This window comes from Carassius carassius, chromosome 30 (genome assembly GCF_963082965.1).
Source record: "Carassius carassius chromosome 30, fCarCar2.1, whole genome shotgun sequence".
In the NCBI taxonomy this organism is placed as follows: domain Eukaryota; kingdom Metazoa; phylum Chordata; class Actinopteri; order Cypriniformes; family Cyprinidae; genus Carassius; species Carassius carassius.
Window position 1 is genome coordinate 21,122,930 of NC_081784.1, and position 22,905 is coordinate 21,145,834.

At 35.6% G+C, this 22,905-nt stretch overlaps 1 protein-coding gene across 14 annotated transcripts in view; it reads right to left on the minus strand.

Moving 5' to 3' along the window:
* Positions 1 to 22,905, minus strand: part of LOC132110880 (calcium-activated potassium channel subunit alpha-1a-like) — a 286,517-nt gene that overhangs the window by 107,862 nt on the left and 155,750 nt on the right. For all 14 annotated transcript variants that reach the window (XM_059517920.1, XM_059517926.1, XM_059517929.1 and 11 more), the window contains exon 3: positions 815 to 876. In XM_059517920.1, the coding sequence (XP_059373903.1) occupies positions 815 to 876 (62 nt within the window). The remainder of the gene's footprint in view (positions 1 to 814; positions 877 to 22,905) is intronic.

Consider the following 22,905-nt stretch of genomic DNA (forward strand, 5'->3'; position numbering starts at 1 on the left):
CACACATAGGCTGAGTCTTTAAAGTCCAACATTACAGAAGAAAGAGAACAAAACCCTGAATTATGTAATGGTACCCCTAACAGTACCAATGAATGTAGTGCTCATTAATATCGTACCATTATCTATATGGGAAAATAGTACCTTAACACCATAGACTGCCCTGCTACCATCTGTGCCTTGTACTCTTAATGATAAACTATTGGAGGTTCATGCGTTTTACAGAAATATTGACCAGTGGGTATATTTTGAAACAAACTGTAGTATTTCCTGCATTCTTCCAGCTTCAACCTGGTTATCAAAATTATTATAAGAAAAACAATCTTTAATATTTGGAAAATGTAAGTTTTTCCCAATTAAGCAAGCACCTTTAGAGTTATATCTTTATTTATTGAAGTTAAAGCCAAATTTGCAACCCTGTCACAGATCTTGGCATAATGTTAAATTAACATTATTTTTATTAAATGTTTACTGCTAGAATGGAAAAAAAATCTCAGAATAGATTTTAAATGGTTTTAAAAGTATCACATTTCAGTAATAACAATCCATTTTTAAACTTCACATAAATAAGCCTAAAATAAAAGACTTCATATTTATTTTGCATTTGCCATTTTGCCTTTGCCCTGCTATTTTCTGACAGTTAACCACCTCTTTGTTGAATTTGGACCCTATTTTAGAGTTAGTCCTATTTGGTGAAAAAGGCAAAGGAAATCACTTGTTTATAAGATCTAATTATTTAACATCTGTGTTTAAGGCCTTTGACTCATGTGAGAATAAATAATTCAGGCAAGAGTTGTTGAATCAGAATAGGACTCACTCCGAAGAATCTATGAAGTATATTCCCAGAGCTCCGATGCTGAGTGCAAAGACCAACACCACCTGGAGGGGCAGAGAGAAAGAAAAGAGAGAAAGGTGAAAGGATATCATTAGTGAAGGTCCACTGAGAACAGAACCACTTACAGAGAACAGTTTAATCCTGGAGCTGTTCAACAATGAGCACAACTTATTTCCAGCAAAACTACACCTGTGGATGAGACATAATAAATAGGAAAACAGGAAATGTCATAAAAATGTAAGCGATCCCACCAAATCAGGCTGTGTTCCCAAACCTAGCTGGCTGTCAACCTAAGCATTGTTTAAGGACAACGTGGGCACATTTGAACATTCAAACATGCCTGTGAAACAGTCTAGGGAGACAGCAGCTCACTAGGGTTAGAGATGCAGCTCCAGTCTCTTTTAGCCCGTTGCTTAGTAAAATTAGAGGAGATTTAAACTGATGGGATATTCTACCTATTTCTTGGTTAGGTTGAGAGGCTCTTATAGAAATGACTGTCCTTTCCAAGCTTCTATATCCAGTTCAAGTGATCCCTATTCTGTTCTCTATAAAGGTTTTAAAAGATGTGAATGGCTGGCTCAGCTCCTTTATTTGGATCAAGTGCAAATCAAGGTGGAAATTTTCTGCACTACAAATTTTCAGGTTTGATAGATGGACTGGATTTGCCTAATATTAAGTTATACCAATGGTCTACACATTTAAGATACATTTCCAATTGGGTTGCTCTTGATAACTCTTCTACGTGGTTGGACCTTGAACAGTTGTTGTCAAAACTTCCCATTGTGGATTTGTTGTTTCTCAAATTAAATCCTTATTGGAAAACTGTAATAACCCTGTAAATGCACTTAAGCCATGGAGGGCTGTTTGTCATTTCGAGGGAATACGTAAATTAATCTCTGCTCTTACTCCAATTGTGAATAACCCAGATTTACCTCCAGGCAGTTTTGATGGGAGGTTTAAATTTTGGGTGAATCAAGGTATTAATCGGCTTATGGGCTTGTTTCGATGAAGGCCTAATATCCTTTGAAAGTTTGACACAGCAGTATCAATTATTAACAGGGCTTTTTTTTGTTTTTTTTACAGATTAGTAACTATATTTTAAAGATACTTCATTATTTACTAATAGATGTCTGTCTCCTACAATAAAAAAAATTATACATAGATTGTATATTTCACCAAACTGCAACATGCATTTAACAATACCCTTTCACCTCTATGCCTTAAGTGTAAAACACAACCTGTACTCTCACTCACCGTCTTTGGTCATATAATCAGTTACAAATGTACTGGACCAAGATAGTATAACATATGATTCTAAAACATATTAATGAGTTGGAATATATCTGGCTGGCAAAAAATGTTAATTGAAGTAATTCAACTGGAATATTTAAAATGTTTAGTTAATGGTCAGCTAGGTCAGTTTCTAGGAATTGAATTGTCAATATTCTGTGGAATAGTTTTCCTATTCATGTACCCCAAGTGAAACCATAAGATTTTGAACTTGTATAGTACTTCCACTTGTGTGGTTAGCCACTTGATTTTTGATTATGTAAATCTTTTCTTTTTGCTTTCAGATGCCTAGGATACATCTGTTTATTCTTCTGCCAATTTTTTGTTCTGTTTTTATGATCATGGTTTAAATTCTTCTGTGTTTTGTTAAAGTTGGAAAATGTTCAATAAATATATTTGAGAGAAAAAAGGACTGAATAAATCATTGATATTCAAAAGCCATCAGTGAACAAGAGACAATGAGCACTGGGTGTGTGTAAACAAAACAGGCTGTTCTTATGACTGCTGGGAATCTAAACTCAGGTCTAGAGCAGAGAGACAAACAAAGTATTTTTTCCCCTCCAATTGGTTTTGACATGAAAGACTACATGCAATACACTGCACATACATGTTAGATTCTAATTAATGTTACTTATGAGTACAAATTAAATAACTTTTTTCACTTTGAAGTTTGTGATATGTATTTGTGTTTATAGTTGTGAGTCTGAGACAAACTTTTATGTGTATTGTGTTTATGTACTGTTTTGAATTCATGTTATGATTCAGTGTCTGTTTTTTGATATTTTACAAAGTAATTTATTCCTGTGATGCAAAGCTGAATTTTCAGTAGCCATTACTCTGTCTTCAGTGTCACATGATCTTCAGAAATCAGTCTAATATGCTGATCTGCAGCTCAAGGAACATTTATTAAACCGTTCAAGAAGTATTATTTCATGCTTCCTTGCTTTTCATTTCTAAAAATACAATAAATAAACAAACAAACTGACCCTCAATCTTACAGACTCCTAACTTTCAAACAGTAGTAAACGTTTTTACCCTTTCCTGGGACACTGCATGTGAGAGACACACTATACCTATATCAGGTGAAACTGAGACAACTGCTATCGAATGGCTGATATGCTATGGTGCGTGGTGGAGTAGTAAACATGCATGTGTGTGCTGACCTGTGTCACCCACACTGCTTCCCAAAAAAGTGGGAAAGAGCCACATGAGACAAATTAAGCACAAAGAAAATGAGAAAATCTTCAATCCATACCTTACCTCCCTTTTAAAACCATGATTTATGTACACTAACCATAGTTAATATACTATTTACACTACAACAGTAATACACCATAGCTGCTTTATAAAAACCATAGTTAACATTCACTGCCACCTCCGTCAATAATGCCACCATTTATAGAAGACACATGTCAGTGGGAAGCTGACTGTGAAAACATAAACATCTTTAGTAACAATTTAGAGTGTCGATTTGCACATTACATATCAAATGTGGTGTGGCAACTAGAGCATATGCTCTAGGCAGGTTCACTTGTGGTGCTCATATGGGTTAAACAGGTTTGAGCCCAGCCTGCAATGTGTCCCAGTTCCATTATTCCTCTATTTTCCCTATAATTTCCTGTCAGTCCCACTCTAACGGTCTGATAAAGAGCCTTGCAGCTCACTTGAACCTGCGGTGGTGTATCAACAGAATTTGCGATGCTACCAATTATGATCTTTAAAAAATATATATATTACAGTATACATTTACATAACAGCTATTATTTTATTTGAACAGCAGACTTGTGTTCTTTGTTACTTACAAAATGACTTTAAACAGTGACATTTATGAAAATGTGCTATGACACATATACATGCATCTGAAATACAGCATCTGAACTGCAGACTAAAGAAAATGCAAATACACAACACTTGTGATTAAAGAGAGATGTGAAGTACCCTTGCCCATCTTTTCCAGTAAGTAGATTTTTGGCAGACTACCATATTAGTTTTAAAATCCCTGCATAGCAAAAGAGGGAATAAAATGCAATGTGATGACATTTATACTGCTGTTTCTTATAGAGTCTGCTAAATGAGGTTACTTCTATAACAACTTCTTGTTTCAGATCTCTAATCCACACTACAGTCTGCCAGTTTCCATACTGACAATAATGTACAGTCAAGCAGTGTTTACAATAAGCATGAACAATATGAAAAAAACTCCTGTTTCACTGAATGTAGCTAAAATCTTATAGAATGGTGCTGGCTTCAGATTGGTCAATAGAGCACACCAAGAGTGCTAAAATTTACAGCAAATGACAGCTATGACTGGAAACATGTTCACTATGTCACTGCGCAACACCCATAGGATAACGCTGTTACTGTTTACATCTTCACAATGAAAGTACTGCATGAAATTGGCTGATAAAATAATATGACAGCACAAATGATCAAACCTGTCCTGAAAAGCATGTGAAAGAACACTCTAGGCACTCTAAAACTGGAAATGGAACGAGTCTTGTCACTGGCCTAGGTTGGGTTTCGAGGTGAATGGAAAAGTCTCTTTCTGTGTGGTGTAAGGTGATTGGACCTTCTTGACCCTTAAGGTCTAAAGGGCTATTGGCCGGAGAGTGGACATCTCAAACATTAAAGACTGGAAACTGCAGCTGCCAGACAGGGTGTTTGTGTATCCAACAGTGGAGAACTATACTGGCTCACTTCATGAGGTCAAAGACAGGGGTCTGTTTGAGAAGTAATTCTACACACGGGTCCAAGCTCTGCTCCAACGATTAGCTCTTTTTGTCATTATCATTAGGCAAAAAGCTTCATTGTGTGCTTGTGCACAAAATAATTGGGCCAAACATGGATCATGTTACATATCATGTTCAGATCGCTAAGACTGTTCATTATAGTTTTTCTCATATAAAAAAAAATTGTCATTACATAATAGGTATGATTTTAGCTCCCATCAGAGAAATCCAAAACTTCTACCAAAAAAAAAAAAAAGAACCATAACCTTTTCCTGTTATTTTGTATTAATTTCACAAGACAACATAGCAATATATACTGTAATTAATAAGGTAGCAAGAGAATATGATATTAATGACAAATTATTATCAAAACATTACTTAAAATCTATTAAGTGTCATCCTTACACGTTAAGACAGAAACTAATGTTAGTAGTTTTCCTGTATGGATGCTGTGCAGTGCAGAGTTTTGTATCTTAGATTTTATTAAGATGGATGTACAAAACCTCATATTTTCAAAATCAACTTACTCAAAAGTTTGAGGTTGGTAAAAATTTTGTTTTTGTTTTTTTAAAGTTTCATACTTATATTTAAGTTTTCTTTTATATATTTTTCTTTTCAGGATTCTCTAAAGGTTAGAATGTTCATAAACAGCATTTATTTGAAATATAATTTTTGGAACAATGTAAAATTCTTTATACTGTCACTTTTGATCAATCCTGCTGAAAGTATTACAGTACATTCCAATAAAAAATATATACAAATAAAAATAAATAAATCTTACTGACCCCAAACATTTGAAGTGTATATGTAACTCACCTTCTTATAGTACAAACTAATCAACTTAAAGGATGGACGTATAAGAACAAGAAACAAAAATATATAATTTATTAACCTCACCCCCCCCCACCCAAAAAAACCCTCCAGCTAGTGAAGTAGACCCTGAAAAGAGATATTAAATTTGTTAACAGGATGTAGTCTTCACCTCTGTTAAAGAATGATCATAGACATAAAGCAGTTGTTGAACCATTTTATCTCTGTGACCACCAACAATACTCATACTGCTTTACATAGGCATACATACATTTAAAGTTCATAAAGCAGTTGGCTTAGCTTAACATTATCCTGTCAAAGCAATACACAAAACCTCTCGAAGAAGCTGGATCACTGTATTAATCAACTGCATTATTGATGACCAGAGGCTGATTATTTTCATCCGGCCTGTATTTGGATTGATATCCCACATTGTCTAGTGAGAAAACACCTTGATGCATTTTTAATTGGAGCTCTTTGTCTGGGTGCTTTGAGTGGGTACCAATGAGTAGCAGCTGGAGGAAAAGGAGCGGTGCAGCTCAAGATTAGCAGAGACAGTAGAAAGCATCACTCCTCCTCCACTGAAAGAGATACTAGGCACTCAAGCATTATTCAGAAGAGCTGCTTTTGATCAAAAGATGCTATTCGAGCATGTTAATGCAATTTTGGTATTTCGAATCAGATGTCTCCCATTTGACATCATAGTTGTCTTCTTCCACAAGAGGGCACAGTGTGCTTGTTCAGTGGGTGTGTTCACAGTGACCTAATCCAGAGTCCATACAGCAGGTTGGTGACATTAAGAATAAGGATGTTTACACCAGCAAACACTCCTTTCCTTGCAGCTGAATAGTGAGTTTTACTGTGGCTGGTTGCTGAAAAGCTGAGCATTTGAGCAGTCCCGATGAACTGAGACGATAAGAGGCATCGCCTTTAAACTGACCCAGTTATTCAGCTGGAAACATCGGTACCAACACTGCGCTCGTCTCTCACACAAGCTCACTGCAAAACCATTACCGCAATACAGCAAAGTAGGAGCAAAAGATTCACAAATACGAATATATCAATGGGAGAGGCATTCTGGGATATGAAGGATTTTGTTGTTGTTCCTAAAAAGATGACAGAGAATTAAAACTTGATTGCAAATCGATCAATGACACAAATGGCTGGCTTTTCAACATACATGCCAAGTTCTTAGAAATGTACACTTTGTATTCATGCACTTTCATATTTAAAAAAAACAAAAACATATCTTTAATGGTTAAAATGTATTATCTAAAATGTTTACTTCATGTGTTCTAACCATCAAATAATAAACATTTATATTTTTACCTCACACCTTGAATGCATATTAATTGTTATTTTATTCATATTTAATAGGGCTGGGTACCGAACTTCGATGCCTTTATGGTATCGAACGAAAAACTTCGATACTATTTGTATCGAAGAATTATTTATCTTTCAGTGCCAAATTTCGGTTCCAAAAAGCCAAGCAGCCGTATTTTTTATTTTTTTTGCCAAGCGGCTGTGTCTTTGTGAGCTTGTAGCATTCGTGCATGTAAGGACCTAAATTCGCCGTGATTGGCTGTCCACCACCACGTGACGTGACGGGGAGGATCGCTGAAGATACTCGCAGTCACACAACACAAGTGTAGTTGTTTTTTCTCAAAACGTTTCCGTTTTACATTCCGTTCATCTGTAAAGCACATAAAGCTATTGTTTGAGTTTATAAACTTCTATTTAATGCATGATTTGTACTGATCTGCTAACTGAATGCAAAGTGTGAGTTCTAGAAGAATGTTTGTGTCTTGATGAGCATGTATCGCTCACTAGGAGTCGCTAAATGAACAGCTGCTGTTCTTTTTTTTTTTTTTTTTCAACGGAGGATCAGTTGCCCTATTGGTTAAAATCCCCAAACTGTTTACTTAAATATTAAATTAATACATGACATCAAAACAGGGGCGTTTGCGTTATGATGTGGTGGGCTGCTGTGGGCCAGAAAGTCCAGGGCAACTTTTTGGTCCTAGTCCGCCCCTGAATGGCGCACCCCTATCCAAAAAGCCCAACCAGTTGTATTAATAATGTTATCCTGAGTGTGAAGTGTTACCAGAATTGGTTTTAATTAAGGTGAAAAATAAAAGTTTTGTGTTTAATGTATTTGTGTTGATGTTGAAATGGATTTTAAAACATATGGTATCGAAAAAAGTATCGTTAGGAACCGGTATCGAAACTAAGGTATCGAAATTGGCACCGGATCAAAAGATTTTGAACAATACCCAGCTCTAATATTTAATATATTATAAGGTAAAGTATTTTTTGATTTATTAATTTTAAACCATATTTTGCAATTTAACAAACCTTGCCTTGTCATAAGGTCAAATGATCTGAAGTTCTTATTGGTCTTTAAAAAAGAGAAGCTGTGAAACTTTAAGAAATAAAAACTATTTAATACGTTTTTCATTTCTTTTAATAAATATTTTTCTTTCTTGATTATATCAGATAGCTTTACACCTTATGCAATATATAAGTAAGTAAAATTCAAATCATTGTACATATGAATTGCACTTTAATATATTTTAAATAAATTAATTGATCTGAAATAAATAAATAAATATCGTCATATCGTCATATCGACTTATGATTATGACCTTAACAGCTAAGCATATAGATATGCATACTGCTCCTCACATAACACATTACAGGAGATAACAAGGGTGCTAAAGAGCTATTGTTTTAAATATAGCATGTTGTTTGCTGTGTGCTGTTTCAAGTTGCATCATGAAAGTGGTGTTTACAGACAGAGTTAAGGATGAATCTGGATTCAAGGCTTCTCACATGGCCAGTACAGTCATAACCTGAAATATGACTCACTAATACACACACACACACACAGCTATTGTACAGCTCAAAGGATAAAAATGTCTTCAGCGTGACCCATCTGATTGGAATGCACAGACGCACACTCAGGCAGCAGTATCTTGAGCGAGCGCACTGTTTACCGTGTGGACTGGTGAATAATTCACCACCTGACTCCATAGGAAATGACACCTACTGGACACTGTCTTCCAATTACCTTCTCAGTGGGAAAAACAGCATTGATTTGTGAAGACGCTGGGTGTTAGAGCAGATAGTCAACATATAAACAACATAAATGTATTCCTGGGGTGTTGGTGTGAAAACTACCACAGAATTGAAATAATCTTCTCATGTTTATAAAGCATCATCATTGATTACGAGAGATGTGCTATTGCTGTTGAAAGAAATTAGACCTTTTTAGGGTAATAAAACTGGTCGACCATAAAATGGGTGAAACAATAGAGAAAAGTCATATGCAGTGACCAGAATTTTAAATAAGCATCTAGCAACCACCTACATAGCAATATGCTAGCATCCACCTAGAACTGCACACAGTAACATATTAACGACCACTAAAATATCTCAGCAACCTCACAAAACAAACTAGCATCATTAGTTGTGCATGGGAAAACACACTGCCTTCAGAAAATGTGCAAATATAGTTTGTGCTATTCTTTAGAGAGGATTTGAAATGATGAGGATAAGAGAGAGAACAGAATTCCGCTCGATTCAGAGGTCAGTTCAACAGCTCAATTTATTTTTTTTATTTTTTTGTTTTTTATAAACACAATACATCTAATCTGTTATATCACTAAAACAATTTGGGCTATATTACAGCTGAAACTGTTTCATATCTACTTACACTGACAAACAATAACTTCACGTTAAATTAAATGAGTTCATTCCACTCAAATATTACAGAAGGTTCATTGTACTTAATAGAAAAACTGATTATTTTAAGATGATTTTTTACTGAATGAGTTGCAGCAGATTGCTAGTTCCCAGCATGCATTGCATCAGAATGCATAAGAGAATGAATGTTGAAATTATGTCTAGTTTCCGTGTTTATGCACAAGATTAATACTGGGTGAGATGTGTTAAATGTTTAATATTCTGTTATGTTGGGATTTATATGGGTTTCTGTTACACCGCAGTTTTGCAGTGGTAAACACTGTGCTGAATAATAAAGCATTTACCCTCCAAAGTTTTGAGTTAATAGGATGTTAATGCAATAAAATTATGACTTAGTGCTGTCAGTATTTTAAATTAATTCCAATTAACATGGATATGCAGCACAAAATGAAAATGTATTAAGTTTGTTGTTTTTTTTATTTTTTTATTTTTTAGACTTCTTAGATTTTGTTAACTCAACAAATTTGATATAAACAATTAGCTCAAATTTGGATTTCTACTTGCCTTTTAGGGTTTACAGAGTTATCAGCAGATCAAATCATCATAACTTTAATCTAGCATAGTTCACAAAAATATGTTTCACAAAGTTGGGTCAAAATCTAAACTGATCTGTTCTTACAGGGCCACAGAGAACAAGGGGGGAAAATTGTCCTTTTGTACAATAAATATTAATTTTGACACTGTGCTGGGTTACTTGTCAAATGTCAAATCTGAGGACAGAGGCAAAACCCACATCAAAACTGGTTAACACTGTCAGACATTACAGCTAACCCTCTCTTGTCTGACAGTTTCACCTCAGTTGCCACCCAGTTTAAATCCTTCGATTTAATTAAGCTCAGTTTCATAAGAGCAAACCCAGAGTCCTTTGTTCTTAAACATGTATCTCATCTGTCCCCACAAAGAAGAAACATAAGGACCAAAACCCTGATCAAAACAACTCTCATTCAAACAGGATGCAGCAGCCAAATAGCATCTTGACCTCTTGAAGCTCAGCAGAGGGGCTGCTGTCATGATCTGTCTGGTGGTTAGTTAGTGCTATAAACATCAATCTGATGAGAAAGGCCTACTGGAGTCAAGCCCCCATAACCCTCAGCGTCCAGAACACAGACTAGTATTACTAGTGTACAGTACATTACACAGTCATATTCACAGCATGCATTACATTTACACATTACAGTGTTTCATTACATGCATTTCATTACAGTGTTTCCTTGCTCTCTTTTTGTGGTGGGACAAATAGACCCCGGGGGAATTTACTGGAATTTCTAAATTTGATACAATAAAAATATCACCATTTGATGCCATTTTTGATACCACATGGAATAACTGCCACAACTATAAGAGCATAATTTATTTTATTTGTATTGCAATATTAATAGAGCAAGGCTAGAACATGACAAAACTATACGAGGTGGTAAAACACTGGAGAAAATCTTATGGATTTGCACGTTTACTTCAGATTTCTTTAGAGAAGTATTACTCCTATTTTTACCCAAAATAGGGTGATGTGAGCATTAGTGAATACACTCATGTGATTTAAGTTTTTTTCATACTGGAAGCCAGAGGGCGCCCTCGTGCAGAAACTCCAAATATGCCTCACAGATTTAATAAAACAGGAAATCCCTAATATGGACAAAGGCATCCAGCTATTGCTGTAGCTGAATAAAAAGAAGATAGAAGCACTGTAATTGACTGAAGACCATAAACACACGACCACAGTAATATAAGAATAAACTATATTTATAATGTAATGATTAGTGACATAGCCTTTATTACTGTATAAAATACTATAAAACAATGATTCTATAATAAAAAGCCACATCGGATCGCAAAAGTAAGTTATTTCAAACAATAAACATGTTATTAAATGTGTTGGACAACATTTTTATGAATGTTCTCATTACATTGTGGTGTGCAAGAGGTTGCTGTCAAACAGAAGAAGAGAGAGACCCAGTTTAAATAGTAAAATAAAAAATTAACTCGAAAAGGAAGATCTATTTGTGTCAGTCAACATTGATATTGTGGCTAGCCGCCACAAATAAATCAATGTATGGGAAACAATGCATTAAGCAGATGATTTTATCCAAATTAAGTTTTATCAGCATACATCCCTGGAAACTGAACCCACAACAAAACCGTTGCTAGATTGACTTCTGATAGGTAGCATCAAAAATAATGGGTTGAACATTCAACCAATCATTTTTATACATTCAAACCAATAATTATTCATGCTGTAATGTTATGCATTGTCAGTCAACATTTTTTAAGTAAAGTGTTGACTATTTGCAAGTTTTATTTGTATTTTATTTGTAATTTATTTATTTTTCTGTTTAAAGAGAAATATGGGAAATATATTCAACTAGCTTTCAAAAATTTAGGGACAAAATTTTTAAATAAATTAATCTTATTCAGCAAGGATGCATTAAATTGATTAAGAGTGACAGTAAGGTCATTCATAATGTAAAAAAAAGATTTCTACAAGTCAAGTCATCTTTATTTATATACTGCTTTATACAATACTTATTTTGTCAAAGCAGCTTTACAGTGTTAGACAGGAAAAAAGTTTGTCAATAATGCAAGAGGACAACAAAGAGTCATTTTTCCAGCTAAGGTCAGTTCATTGATGATTCATTCAGTGATGTAATCATCCAGTTCAGCTCTCTTCCAATAAAGTACTCTACAGTTCTACAGTATTTCAAATAAACAAACTTTCTGTTCATCAAAAAATTCTGAAAAATAAATAAATAAATATAAATATATATATATAAACTGCACTGGCACAACCACCACGTTGCCCAACTCATAAGCTCTGCAATTTCTGTTGCATTTGAGAAACATCAAATGGCAAACTAAATGAAAAGCGAAAGTAAACTGTGCTACGTTTCAGCTGCACTGATGCAACAGTTCTGCGAGATCCAGTGAGAAGCATTTGAATTTGCCGCACAATGATACGGTTACTGCGCGATCTAGTAAGAATCATTCAAATTCTGCACAGAAATCTGTTATAAAAAGCACTGACATATGTCAGGAAACCAGAAGCGGTAACGTAGCAGCAGCAGCAGGCTTATTAGTCATTCATTTCTACTTTTTCCTCTTTATTTTGAAATTATAAAATCACTATTATAAAATATCATCAAGAAATCAGATTTTGTCAGAATTGTACCCTTTTTTGTGTATGAAGTAAGAACAGTCACAAACTTTTCTTCAATCTGCAACTAAATCACTTTAGTTGGTCAGTTCCATATGCTAGAAAAATAATGGTACATTTAATAAGAGTGGAATATATCAATTTTCTGTATATAAAAAGTCGATATTGCACCTGTTATTGTTGTTTAAAGTAAATTTTGTATGCATCTTAACTCAAGTTCAGTGCTTTACTCTCAAATCTGTATAAACAATAAACAAAAGAAAAGTAAATAAGAAATGAACATGAAATATTATTAGTAACTTCATTTATTAATGCAAAACAATAGTAATTTTATAATTAAATGATCTTTATTTTGAATACCCTCACACACCACCCCTAGCGCTACCGAATCTGCTCCTGGCGCCACCATCTGCAGAACTTAGTGGCACTGGTGCCACTGCTCTCAAATGTTAGTCAGGAGCCCTGAGGAGTCCGATTTCATTTATCATGTGAGAAGAGTGAGTTGAGTTGAGACTGAGGTGAGAAAGACAAGACCATGGTGGAAGATTTAGTTTTGAAATGAAATACAAAAGCACATGTTTGACAATATTTTGGATTTCAAAAAGTCTGCCTACTTTGCCATTTATCTAAGGTGATTTAAGGTGATTTAGATTTTTTTTACATTTGTTTCTTATTTATTTGGTTCCACAGTGTTTGCTGAATCTCAGTTTTTTATATTTAAACTATGTAAGTTATTTGTTATTTTATATTAATCCTACAGCATGGTGTATTTTTATTTCTTTTGTTAAAAATTAATGTTTAATAAGAATAAAATAAGTTATTTTATATTCAACTGCTATTTATTTTCAGATATAATAATGGACAACATGTGAAGAGAACTGAATTGTCTTCATGCCAGATTTATATATATATATTAAAAAAACATATATAAATTAAATGTAAATGAGCTCTTCTTTTGTGTGTTTTTGTAGCTAACTAATGAACTGTGAACACTGGATAACTTTGCTGAGGTAAATGCAATGTTACGTGACGTTCACAAACTGCTTTACTGGCTGGCACCTTTTCATGGTTGAAACGCTGAATGAGTGATTACATAAGATGTGATATATGTCGGTAAGTTGTACTGTACCTTTCATCATATCTTCTGATGTTCATTCATGTTTATTTTGGGCTATAACTTGTATTAAAGTGCCAGAGACTCGTGCTCCGCTTTCCTGTTTGAACTTGAGCTAATACACAGTTATCCACAATGCCACATTTATAAGCTTCAAAACGGCATTTACTGTATGAATTTTGTGACAGAACTGTAAGAATTCGAAAAATTAGACTTTGTTTCTTATCACAAGTAATGAACACAAAGCTTTTTGTAATTGAATGGGAAGTGCATTGTTTAATTTTGAGAAAAACTGCAGATCTGGCAAACCCTGGCTTGAACTACGGGTGATTCATTGGGTCAAATAGAGCCTGTTTTAAATGTTGCTATTTTATTTTATCTGTTAATGTGTTTTTATTGCATTCATTTCGACAGCCCTAAATTAATTTCTTCACATACTGTATGAGTTGTTGGGATGTTTAGGCCTCCTCTTGATTAACAGGATATACATAAAAAAAAAAAAAAATTTATCGGCTGATACTGATTATTGACCGATACATTAGTGTATCTATAATAATAATTATATGAATGAAATAATAACTTTGTGCTGGGGCAGTAAAAAGATTGTTTTTTCAAAACTTAAATAGTGAAAAGTAGTCTTGAAACATAATGCATAACACAACACATGGATCTTTTGGCACAAAACTTCCTGTGACTAGTTTTTCATATTGATTCTTTCTCTGTTTTCACTTCCTTTCGGCAAAGAACAGCCTTTTTCATACAGCCATTTTCAGGTCATCACTAACACTACATCCTGCAAACAAGACTCAAAGCCACAGTCAATGGCTAACACCTTCAGCAAAGTCTTAGTCAATACTGCTTACTTGGCAGCTAAACTTCTGAGAAACTAAAAAAAAAGCTGCTGTTAAAAAAAACATTCATCCCCTGACAGTTTTGGCCTGACAGATGCAATAAATACAAATGGCTTCATTGATGTCCAGAAAACTAGAGGCGCAAATGGCCCCAGTTCATTTAACACTCCAAATCATGTGGGATGGACAAATTTCATCTCAGAGACAAGTGATTTGTAGAGAGGACAGAAACAACAGATGAACCTATTGCTGTTCAAGGGCAACATCTGGGCATCCAATGGTGGCCAAGGTCCACGGTACAAAGAATTCCCAGCGTTTGGTGCTCGGACTTAGCATGGCCAAGATCCTCATTATGTTGCCTGTGAATTGCCAACCTTCAGGATCAATGGCCTTATGCACATGAAAACAGAATCACATCCAAATATGCCATGTGCCATTTTTCATGTGATGTCCAGCATGTCATTTGGAGCAGGCGCTTATTATGGACCAATGATCATAATCGGATCCATAGCTCTGTTGTGACATTGCTCAAGATGCTGCTGATATAGTCATCTAATCTACAGGGTCAGATTTTCCATAAATTTATGGATTTAAAATAATTTTAAAAGCTATGACATCCCCAATTTATTGCAAAATACATACTTACATACCCCAGACCCTTATTTTTTTGTCTGATAACCATTTAAATTATTTGACCCATCCAGATGAAAAATGAGCAGGCATCAGATGTCCCAGTATTGAGCTTATCTAAAATGCGGAATAATGGCAGATATTGAAGAGAGTGCAGACAGGTTGATATGTAGGAAAATTATGTGTCAAACTGAGATCTCTGAAAGAGGACACTGCAGACCTACAGAGCTGATAGGATGAGGCACCTTGTCACAGAGATGAGGCACAGCGTCGTTTCAGTGACCTTGACTGACTTCAGAGCCATAGAATATAAAAGAGGTGCTTCACTGGCCCCCGTCATCAGTGAAAAAGGACAAGCACTGTGATTGGTCCAGCTAAGAGGTGGGAGGATGTAAAAGTATGTGACCAGAATTCAGACTGGCTCCCTGAGGAGCAGCCAAACAGGTCATTCACTGCCTCACAAGGACGTGAGATCGAGCATGTCTATCTCTCCGAAAGACTGGGTGTTTTTTCATAGCCATGACACCTTCTAGGTTTAATTCTTTTAATTATTTTCTTACAGTAAGACACAGCTTGAATCAAAGTGATGCTTGCTACAGGCAGTAAATGTATAGGGCTACAACATGGGCCAATGACAAACAAGACAATCTATGATAAAAAAAGGGATTTTCTTATTTTTATTTTATTTTACACACATGCCACATTCTTAGAAATGTGCTTGTACACTACTGCTCAAACGTTTTGGGTCAGTACGATTGTTTAGCCTAAATTTTTTAAAAAGAAGTCTCTTATGCTCACTAAGTCTGCATTTATTTGATCAAAAATACAGTAAAAACATATTATGAAATATTACAACAACTGAAATAACAGTTTTCTATTTCAGAATATTGCTAAATTTAATTTATTCCTGTGATGTCAAAGCTGAATTTTCAGCATCATTACTCCAGCCTTCAGTGTCACATGATCCTTCAGAAATCATTCATTCATCAATGTGCTGATTTGCTGCTCAAGTAACATTTCTTCTTTAAACATTCAAGTTAAAAAAAAATTGTGGATTTGATTAGACAGCATGATTATTGCACAGGCGTGCCTTAGGCTGGCCAAAATAAAAAGCCACTCTAAAATGTGCAGTTTTACTGTATTGTGGGGTCCATGGGGTCCGAAAACCAGTCAGTATCTGGTGTGACCACCATTTGCCTCACACAGTGCAACACATCTCCTTTACATACACTGAAAAAATGGCAATGGGCAGATTGTTGAATTTGCACAAATGCATTTCGTATTTCCTACATGATTATTTTATGTTTCTCATCTAAACATATTTTAGTCTTGTGCCATTCATTTAATGCTGAAGGATGTTCAACCTTTTAGAAATAATCATGTTTAAATGAAAGAAATTAGTTATGTTTTCTCTGGAAGCTCCGCCCCCTGCGAACACGTCACGCAAAGGTAACTGCTCTGCTGCTTGCCAGTCCACCATTTTCTCTCTCGATTTGGAAGGTGGAATCTGCAAGTTATCGTGGTGGAACGTTAAACCCTGAAGGTAATTAATATTTTGAACTGAAATGTCATTGAGAAACAGTTAGTAGTCCGTTTGAACGTATTTTCACTTGGGTAAACGTTTTTATGTAGTTACCTTACTGATTTTATGGAAAGGCAAAAGTTAGTGCGAATGTTAAACGCTGGTTCGCGTTAACGGTAACAGCAACCCCTGTTTTACATCATGACTTGTATGAACGTTTTTCAAATTGTGCAAGTTACAGTCCTTAAGGCATATGTTTTCGTTTTTTATTCTGTGTATGACAACTAATTCGCGTCAGGGAGGGATGGCGCCAAATACTTTTGGGTGGGGGAGGGAGGGGATACTTACAGAACGTTAAAAGGCCGTCTGGCTGAACTGTATAATATTTTAAACTTGATCAAAAAAGAAAATAATTGTTATTCTCCGTTTATTGCGAATTCTCCTTCAAAGAAAGTAATTTCACTTGACGCCTTAATTGCAACGAATGGAAAAATCCTGTCAGGGAGTGAGTTGAGCCAACGGGGTGGGGGAGGGGATGTTACAGAACGTAATCGACTTAAATTGGGAAATACTGAAATCTCATAAAATGCATTCCACACTCAAATTTATTGTCATATTTCAAATCCTCACAAAAAATCTTACATGGTCTTAAAATTGTGTTTTATACTGGGAAAAAAAGTAAAATGTAAAAAAAAAAAGTGCTTCAGGTTGGCCCAACCAATACCCATGCGTGACTCAGGACACTGTTTCTATGGCAAATGAAGCCTCTAGCTCCAGTTGCAGTGACATGCTTGGCTCTCTAATGCTGCCTTCACGTGCTATCCAAATTGAAATAAATAATAAAAATCATAATTTTGTGTGTCACATCTATGTGTGTGCGCCTCTGCGGCTGTGCGCGCGAGTATTAAATTCTCTTTTGCCTCTTCCAGCCCAGGAAGGGTTTAAAATCTATTGAATGTGTAAACTATCAAAACAAAACTATGGCGGTTAAAATTGCAATTAATCCGCAAATCACATGCCTGCCGAAAGCCTAGTCAGTACGAATCACGGATAGACTACGATCTGTTAAAAACATTAACTACTGTTCACTAATGAAAGCTCATTTTAAGACTTATTGTTAACACTGTTACAATAAGAATTTATCAGTTTTTTTTTTAAGTTAAGAAGGAAATTGCTCAATTCTCTAAAATCCTTAACTAGCCTACCTCTGGGGAGATGTTATTGCTTTAAAACTAATGCATATTTTTTGTATATTTTACAGAGATCAGATTCATCTAGTCAAGTGCAATTTGACTGGCAAATGCTCTATAGAAGTGGTGAGTATTTTTGTAAATCTACTGCAAGTATATTTGATTGCTTTTTTCTATTTTCAGTATTTCTCTCTATTAGGGCTGGGTAAAAAATATCGATTTCTTGATTTTAATTGATTCTAATTTTTACGAACCGATATCGATTCCTAAATACCAGGATTCCTGTTTTCAGTTGACGAATGAATGGAACATTGTAGCGCACATCGCATCCAATAACTCACAATAATCTTTGTGCTTTGTTATTATTGATATAAAAAAAAAAGTCTCAGATTTCAAATACGTCCGTCTTCTTACGAAATTCAAAAACATAAATACAGTTTTGGTGCTGTGGCGTGAGATCACTCAGCTCAAGAGAAGCACATGATCTTCTCTTCCTCAATAATACCAGTTACAGCGCGAAATAAACATGAATGAGCATTAGGACTGTCAACGAATATTCTAAATTTGAATATATATTCGAATAGTTTTAAAAAACTGAATTTCAAAGGTGAAAATTAATATTTGAATGTGGAAAAACACGCCCGCGGTAGCAGAGGCGCAGCTGTGAGTGGGCGTGCTGCATGAAGCCTTGTTTATATTTTCGCCTGGCACCGCAGCCCGAGCCTCCGCTGACTGCGCGTGCATTTCCCCAAACGGACAAGGCATTGACACGCTCGCCATTGTACTATTCTTTGAAACGACAGGGGGCAACTCAAGTAATTGTCCTCTAAACCACCAGGAATCAGCGGTGCGGTGAGAAGTAAGAACACGCGTGACAATGTTTATTTTAGTACATCCACAAATATCACACTAGAAAAGAATCGTGCAAAAGTAAAACCCAGTAAACCTTGAGATTATTAGTAGAACAAAATATATGGATATGAGAACATGTACAGCTAATAACAATCTGTTAAATGTTTTCTTATTTCACTAAACATTTTGTTAAGTTTCGTGAACGTTTTTATTAATATGTTAATTAAAAAGGCTTATAATGCTATTTAAGGCTCATTTTGTAAATATAAGCAACTGATTTAGATGTGCAAACTGGGTGCCGGTGTGATGAGATTTACTAATATCCGTCTGCTCGGGCAGATTCGGCTCAAAGTTGTGCATCTTCGGATGCGGAGGCGCGCGCGCTGTTACACACACACAAAAAAAAACGGCCACACTGCAATGACGTCATTTTCACGCTCATGCGGACGCGTCGAGTAGGTTAAAAACAAGGCTTGAGGGACATCGCATGAGTAAGGTAGGTTAGATACAGCAGGTTCATTCACTGCAGGCTTCCACTGGTTTGATTATTTATGTCAAGGAAAAGTTCCATGTTTACCACAGCACAGCTCGCTCGTAGCGTTCAATGTCGGTTCTATATAGGCTACTCTAAAACTTAAATTAATGCATAACAAAAAATCCCCCCGGGGCCAGTAGATCAGAGTTTAGCCGGTCCCTTCTATATTTTTACTGGCCCTGAAAGAAATATACATACACATAAACATATACATGTTATACATAGCTAGCTAATGTGGCTTGGTTGCTAGCTGTGACATGACACTAGGGATGGGTATCGTTAAGGTTTTAACAGTATTACTACTCTTACCGATATTGCTTATTGATCCGGTACTTTAACAGTATTCTTATCGGTTCTTATATATATATAAAGATAAACAATTAACAAAATATACACGTTATATAGGCTTACACAATGCTAACATTACTTGGTCAGGTATGGTCTAAAAATAATTCTAGTTAAGTAATCAAATGTAAAATAACGCTGCATAGTTTATCAAAGATAGATTAATGCTTATTAAAGTGACTATATAGAGTGATTTTCTCTTTGCCTTTTGTAGTTTGATTCACAGTAATGGCGCATTCGACAGCATGTTTATTTAGACTGCTTCCACTTTAAGGCCGAGTGCAGATCTAATAGGCGACCGATGCTGCTGCACAATATTTTCTCCCAACTATTTCCATAACTACGTCCATTTTAGAAATAAATTGTGTTAAAGTGAATCTCCAAGCTGGTCATTTTGACATATTTTTGTGTACATTTGCTCGTCTCGTTGTGGTCTTAACAAGGTTTCGGAGCGCGCGCCGCTTCAGGAAAAGAATATCTTGCGCACATTTTTAGCTCTTTTTATTATTAAACGCATCCCGCAATTTGGAGCAATAGCTAGACCGCATTTTACAACAATCACCGATCGTGCCGATTCCGACGTTACGTTTGAGTTTTAGGGAGAAATGACAGCGTACTGCTGTGAAGGGAAGGAATTGCTCTAGACAGAATGTGGCTATAGTTATTAATGGTTTTACCTCAAGTATATTCTTTTTATAATGTTTGGAAGCCGAAATCTAAAATAAAATCAGACTAATATCACAGATCTAAAGTGTAACAGGTTACGTTTGAATGTTTAGTCCTCCGTCGTCACTTATTAGGGCTGTCGTGTTGTGCGCGCTGTGGAGATCTCTCACTCTCTCTCTCTCTGACTGCGAATAGCAAAAATACTGTACATGGCCTCTAGGACACTAGAAATGTCCTCTTTCTCGTATCAGCCTCGTAGTTCTTTGACATTTTAACACATTATAAATAATCATCGACACTCTTCGCACCACTGTGTATGACGTTTGCTGTTTGTTTTGCTGATGGCCAGTCACTGGCCAATCAACTAGCCCGACATACTCTTTTACTGGCCCCGGGCATTGCTTATGTCGAGCCCTGATTAATGTTAATAATATTTGTTTCAATCACTGAATGAAGCCTGCTATATTTGGGACAAGAGTCGCAACCTTAAATTGATTGCACAAAACTCTTGATCAGCACTCAACATTTGTTTATTGTTGTTGTTCATTTAAACCGTTACGCGCAGAGAGGTTGAGGGCGAGAGAGAGAAAGAGCCTGCGAGTGAGCGAGAGTGAGGTCTGCGGTCTTGGTCATTAGTTGATTTAATTGTTTTTGTGTAGGTAATACGTTGTCAAATATGTTTAAACTTAAATAAACTACCTATGCAAGTAGTTATGTCTCTTTGTATTAATTTGTCTTGTTATTGACGTAATGCGCATCATTGACAAAATGCGCAACCAGATGTTCAAATAGTTCGAATATATGTGGGTTTTTTTTTTAGAGGGAATATTCGAACGTCATTTTTGAGCAATTTTGACAGCCCTAATGAGCATCTGAAAAGTGTGTTAAAAGAGAGAGTACAACTTATCGAAATCCGTATCACGTCACATGGAATCGCTCAATCAGTGTTTCAACCGTGGAAAGACGTCAGTAAATTAGCTTGTAAACAATTTCATGAAACGTCACATTTACCTCAGAAAAACAATATCCAGTGATAAAATTTACTTGGAGTATTTTGCTAAATATATGCACCATATTAAATATTCATTATAATTATTTATGTTCTTCAATATTTAATGCATGTTTGAATAAATGGCAAGTTTTTATGACAGCCACCAATGCAGAAAAGTTGCCATGTATTGTACCTGATGTCCAAAATAATCGATATTGAATCGAATCGAATTGAAAGCTTGTGAATCGAATTTTGAAATTTGTGTCAATACCCAGCCCTACTCTCTATGCAAATGTTAAAATTGATTATTATTATTTTTTTGTCTCTCTCTCTCTCCAGTGAATGTGGCAGTGTAAAAGGTGCTCAGTAGCAGTTCCAAGTAGATTGGCATTACTAAACCATTATAAACTCAAACATCCACACTTTGGACGTACAAGCCATTATCCATGTACGTATTCAGAATGCCCATGCACATTTAAGACATGGAATGCTTTAATTGTACATCAAAGTAGAGTGCATTCTACACAAGAAAGTCAGACACTAAAAGATTTGTCTATATTCAGCTGCCACTTATGTTCATGCAATAACCTAGCAAATGAAAGGGAGTACTTTGTCCATATCAACTCGCATCTGAAGAAAAATGTAAATGTTAGTTGTATGTTTTCTGGTTGTAGTTTTCAGACCTGTATTTATGGAACTTTTAAAGCTCACAAGAGTCGCAGACATACACCTCACACCCTAGCTGATTTTAAACCAGGTATAGTGAAAACAACTACAGTAGCATCTCTGTCAGTAGATCATTCCCTTCCTGATGGTCTAGATGAGGACTGTATTGAGGAGGACTCATCTGGTACATCCGTTAACTGGAATGAGGACAAGGCATTCTCAGGTGCAATTGAGCAGCAGTTTGCAGCAGCCTTACTGAAGTTGGAATATTTGGTTCATGTGCCAGGCACAGCTATTGATGAATTCTTACAGGAAGTTTACCACTTAATAAGCTCTGCATCAGTCCCAGTATCTAGAAGTTTTGTAACTGATATCTTAAAGCGCAACAACATCCAAGTTGCAGATTCTGTAGTTGAAGAAATTACTACTGCAATTTGTGCATCTAACCCTGTTCCAAAAGCAATTGAAAAAGGAGGCCCTCTTGCTACTTCATATCAACGCAAACAATATTACAAAGAAAAATTTAGTGTTGTGGAACCAATTACCTACATACTTGATCATAAAAAGAAACGATCCTTTCAGTATGTCCCAGTGTTAAAATCATTACAGCAAATTTTAAATAGAAAAATCATTCTTGACAAGGTAATTGAAAATCATAGAGGGAAGGAAGACATTAATTTTGATCCATCTTTTGAATACACGTCCCCTAAAGATGGTTGGCATTTTAAAAATAACTGCTTCTTGAATGCTGATGAGTTACGAATATCACTTTGTCTGTATGTGGATGATTTCGAGACTTGCAATCCGCTAGGCACCTCTAGGAAAAAACACAAACTTTGTGGTGTATATTGGATATTAGCAAACCTTCCACCAGGATCTCACTCATCTTTATCATCTATTTATCTAGCTGTGCTTTGCAAAAGTGATGATGTAAAAACATTTGGTTATGACAAAGTTTTCGAACCTCTT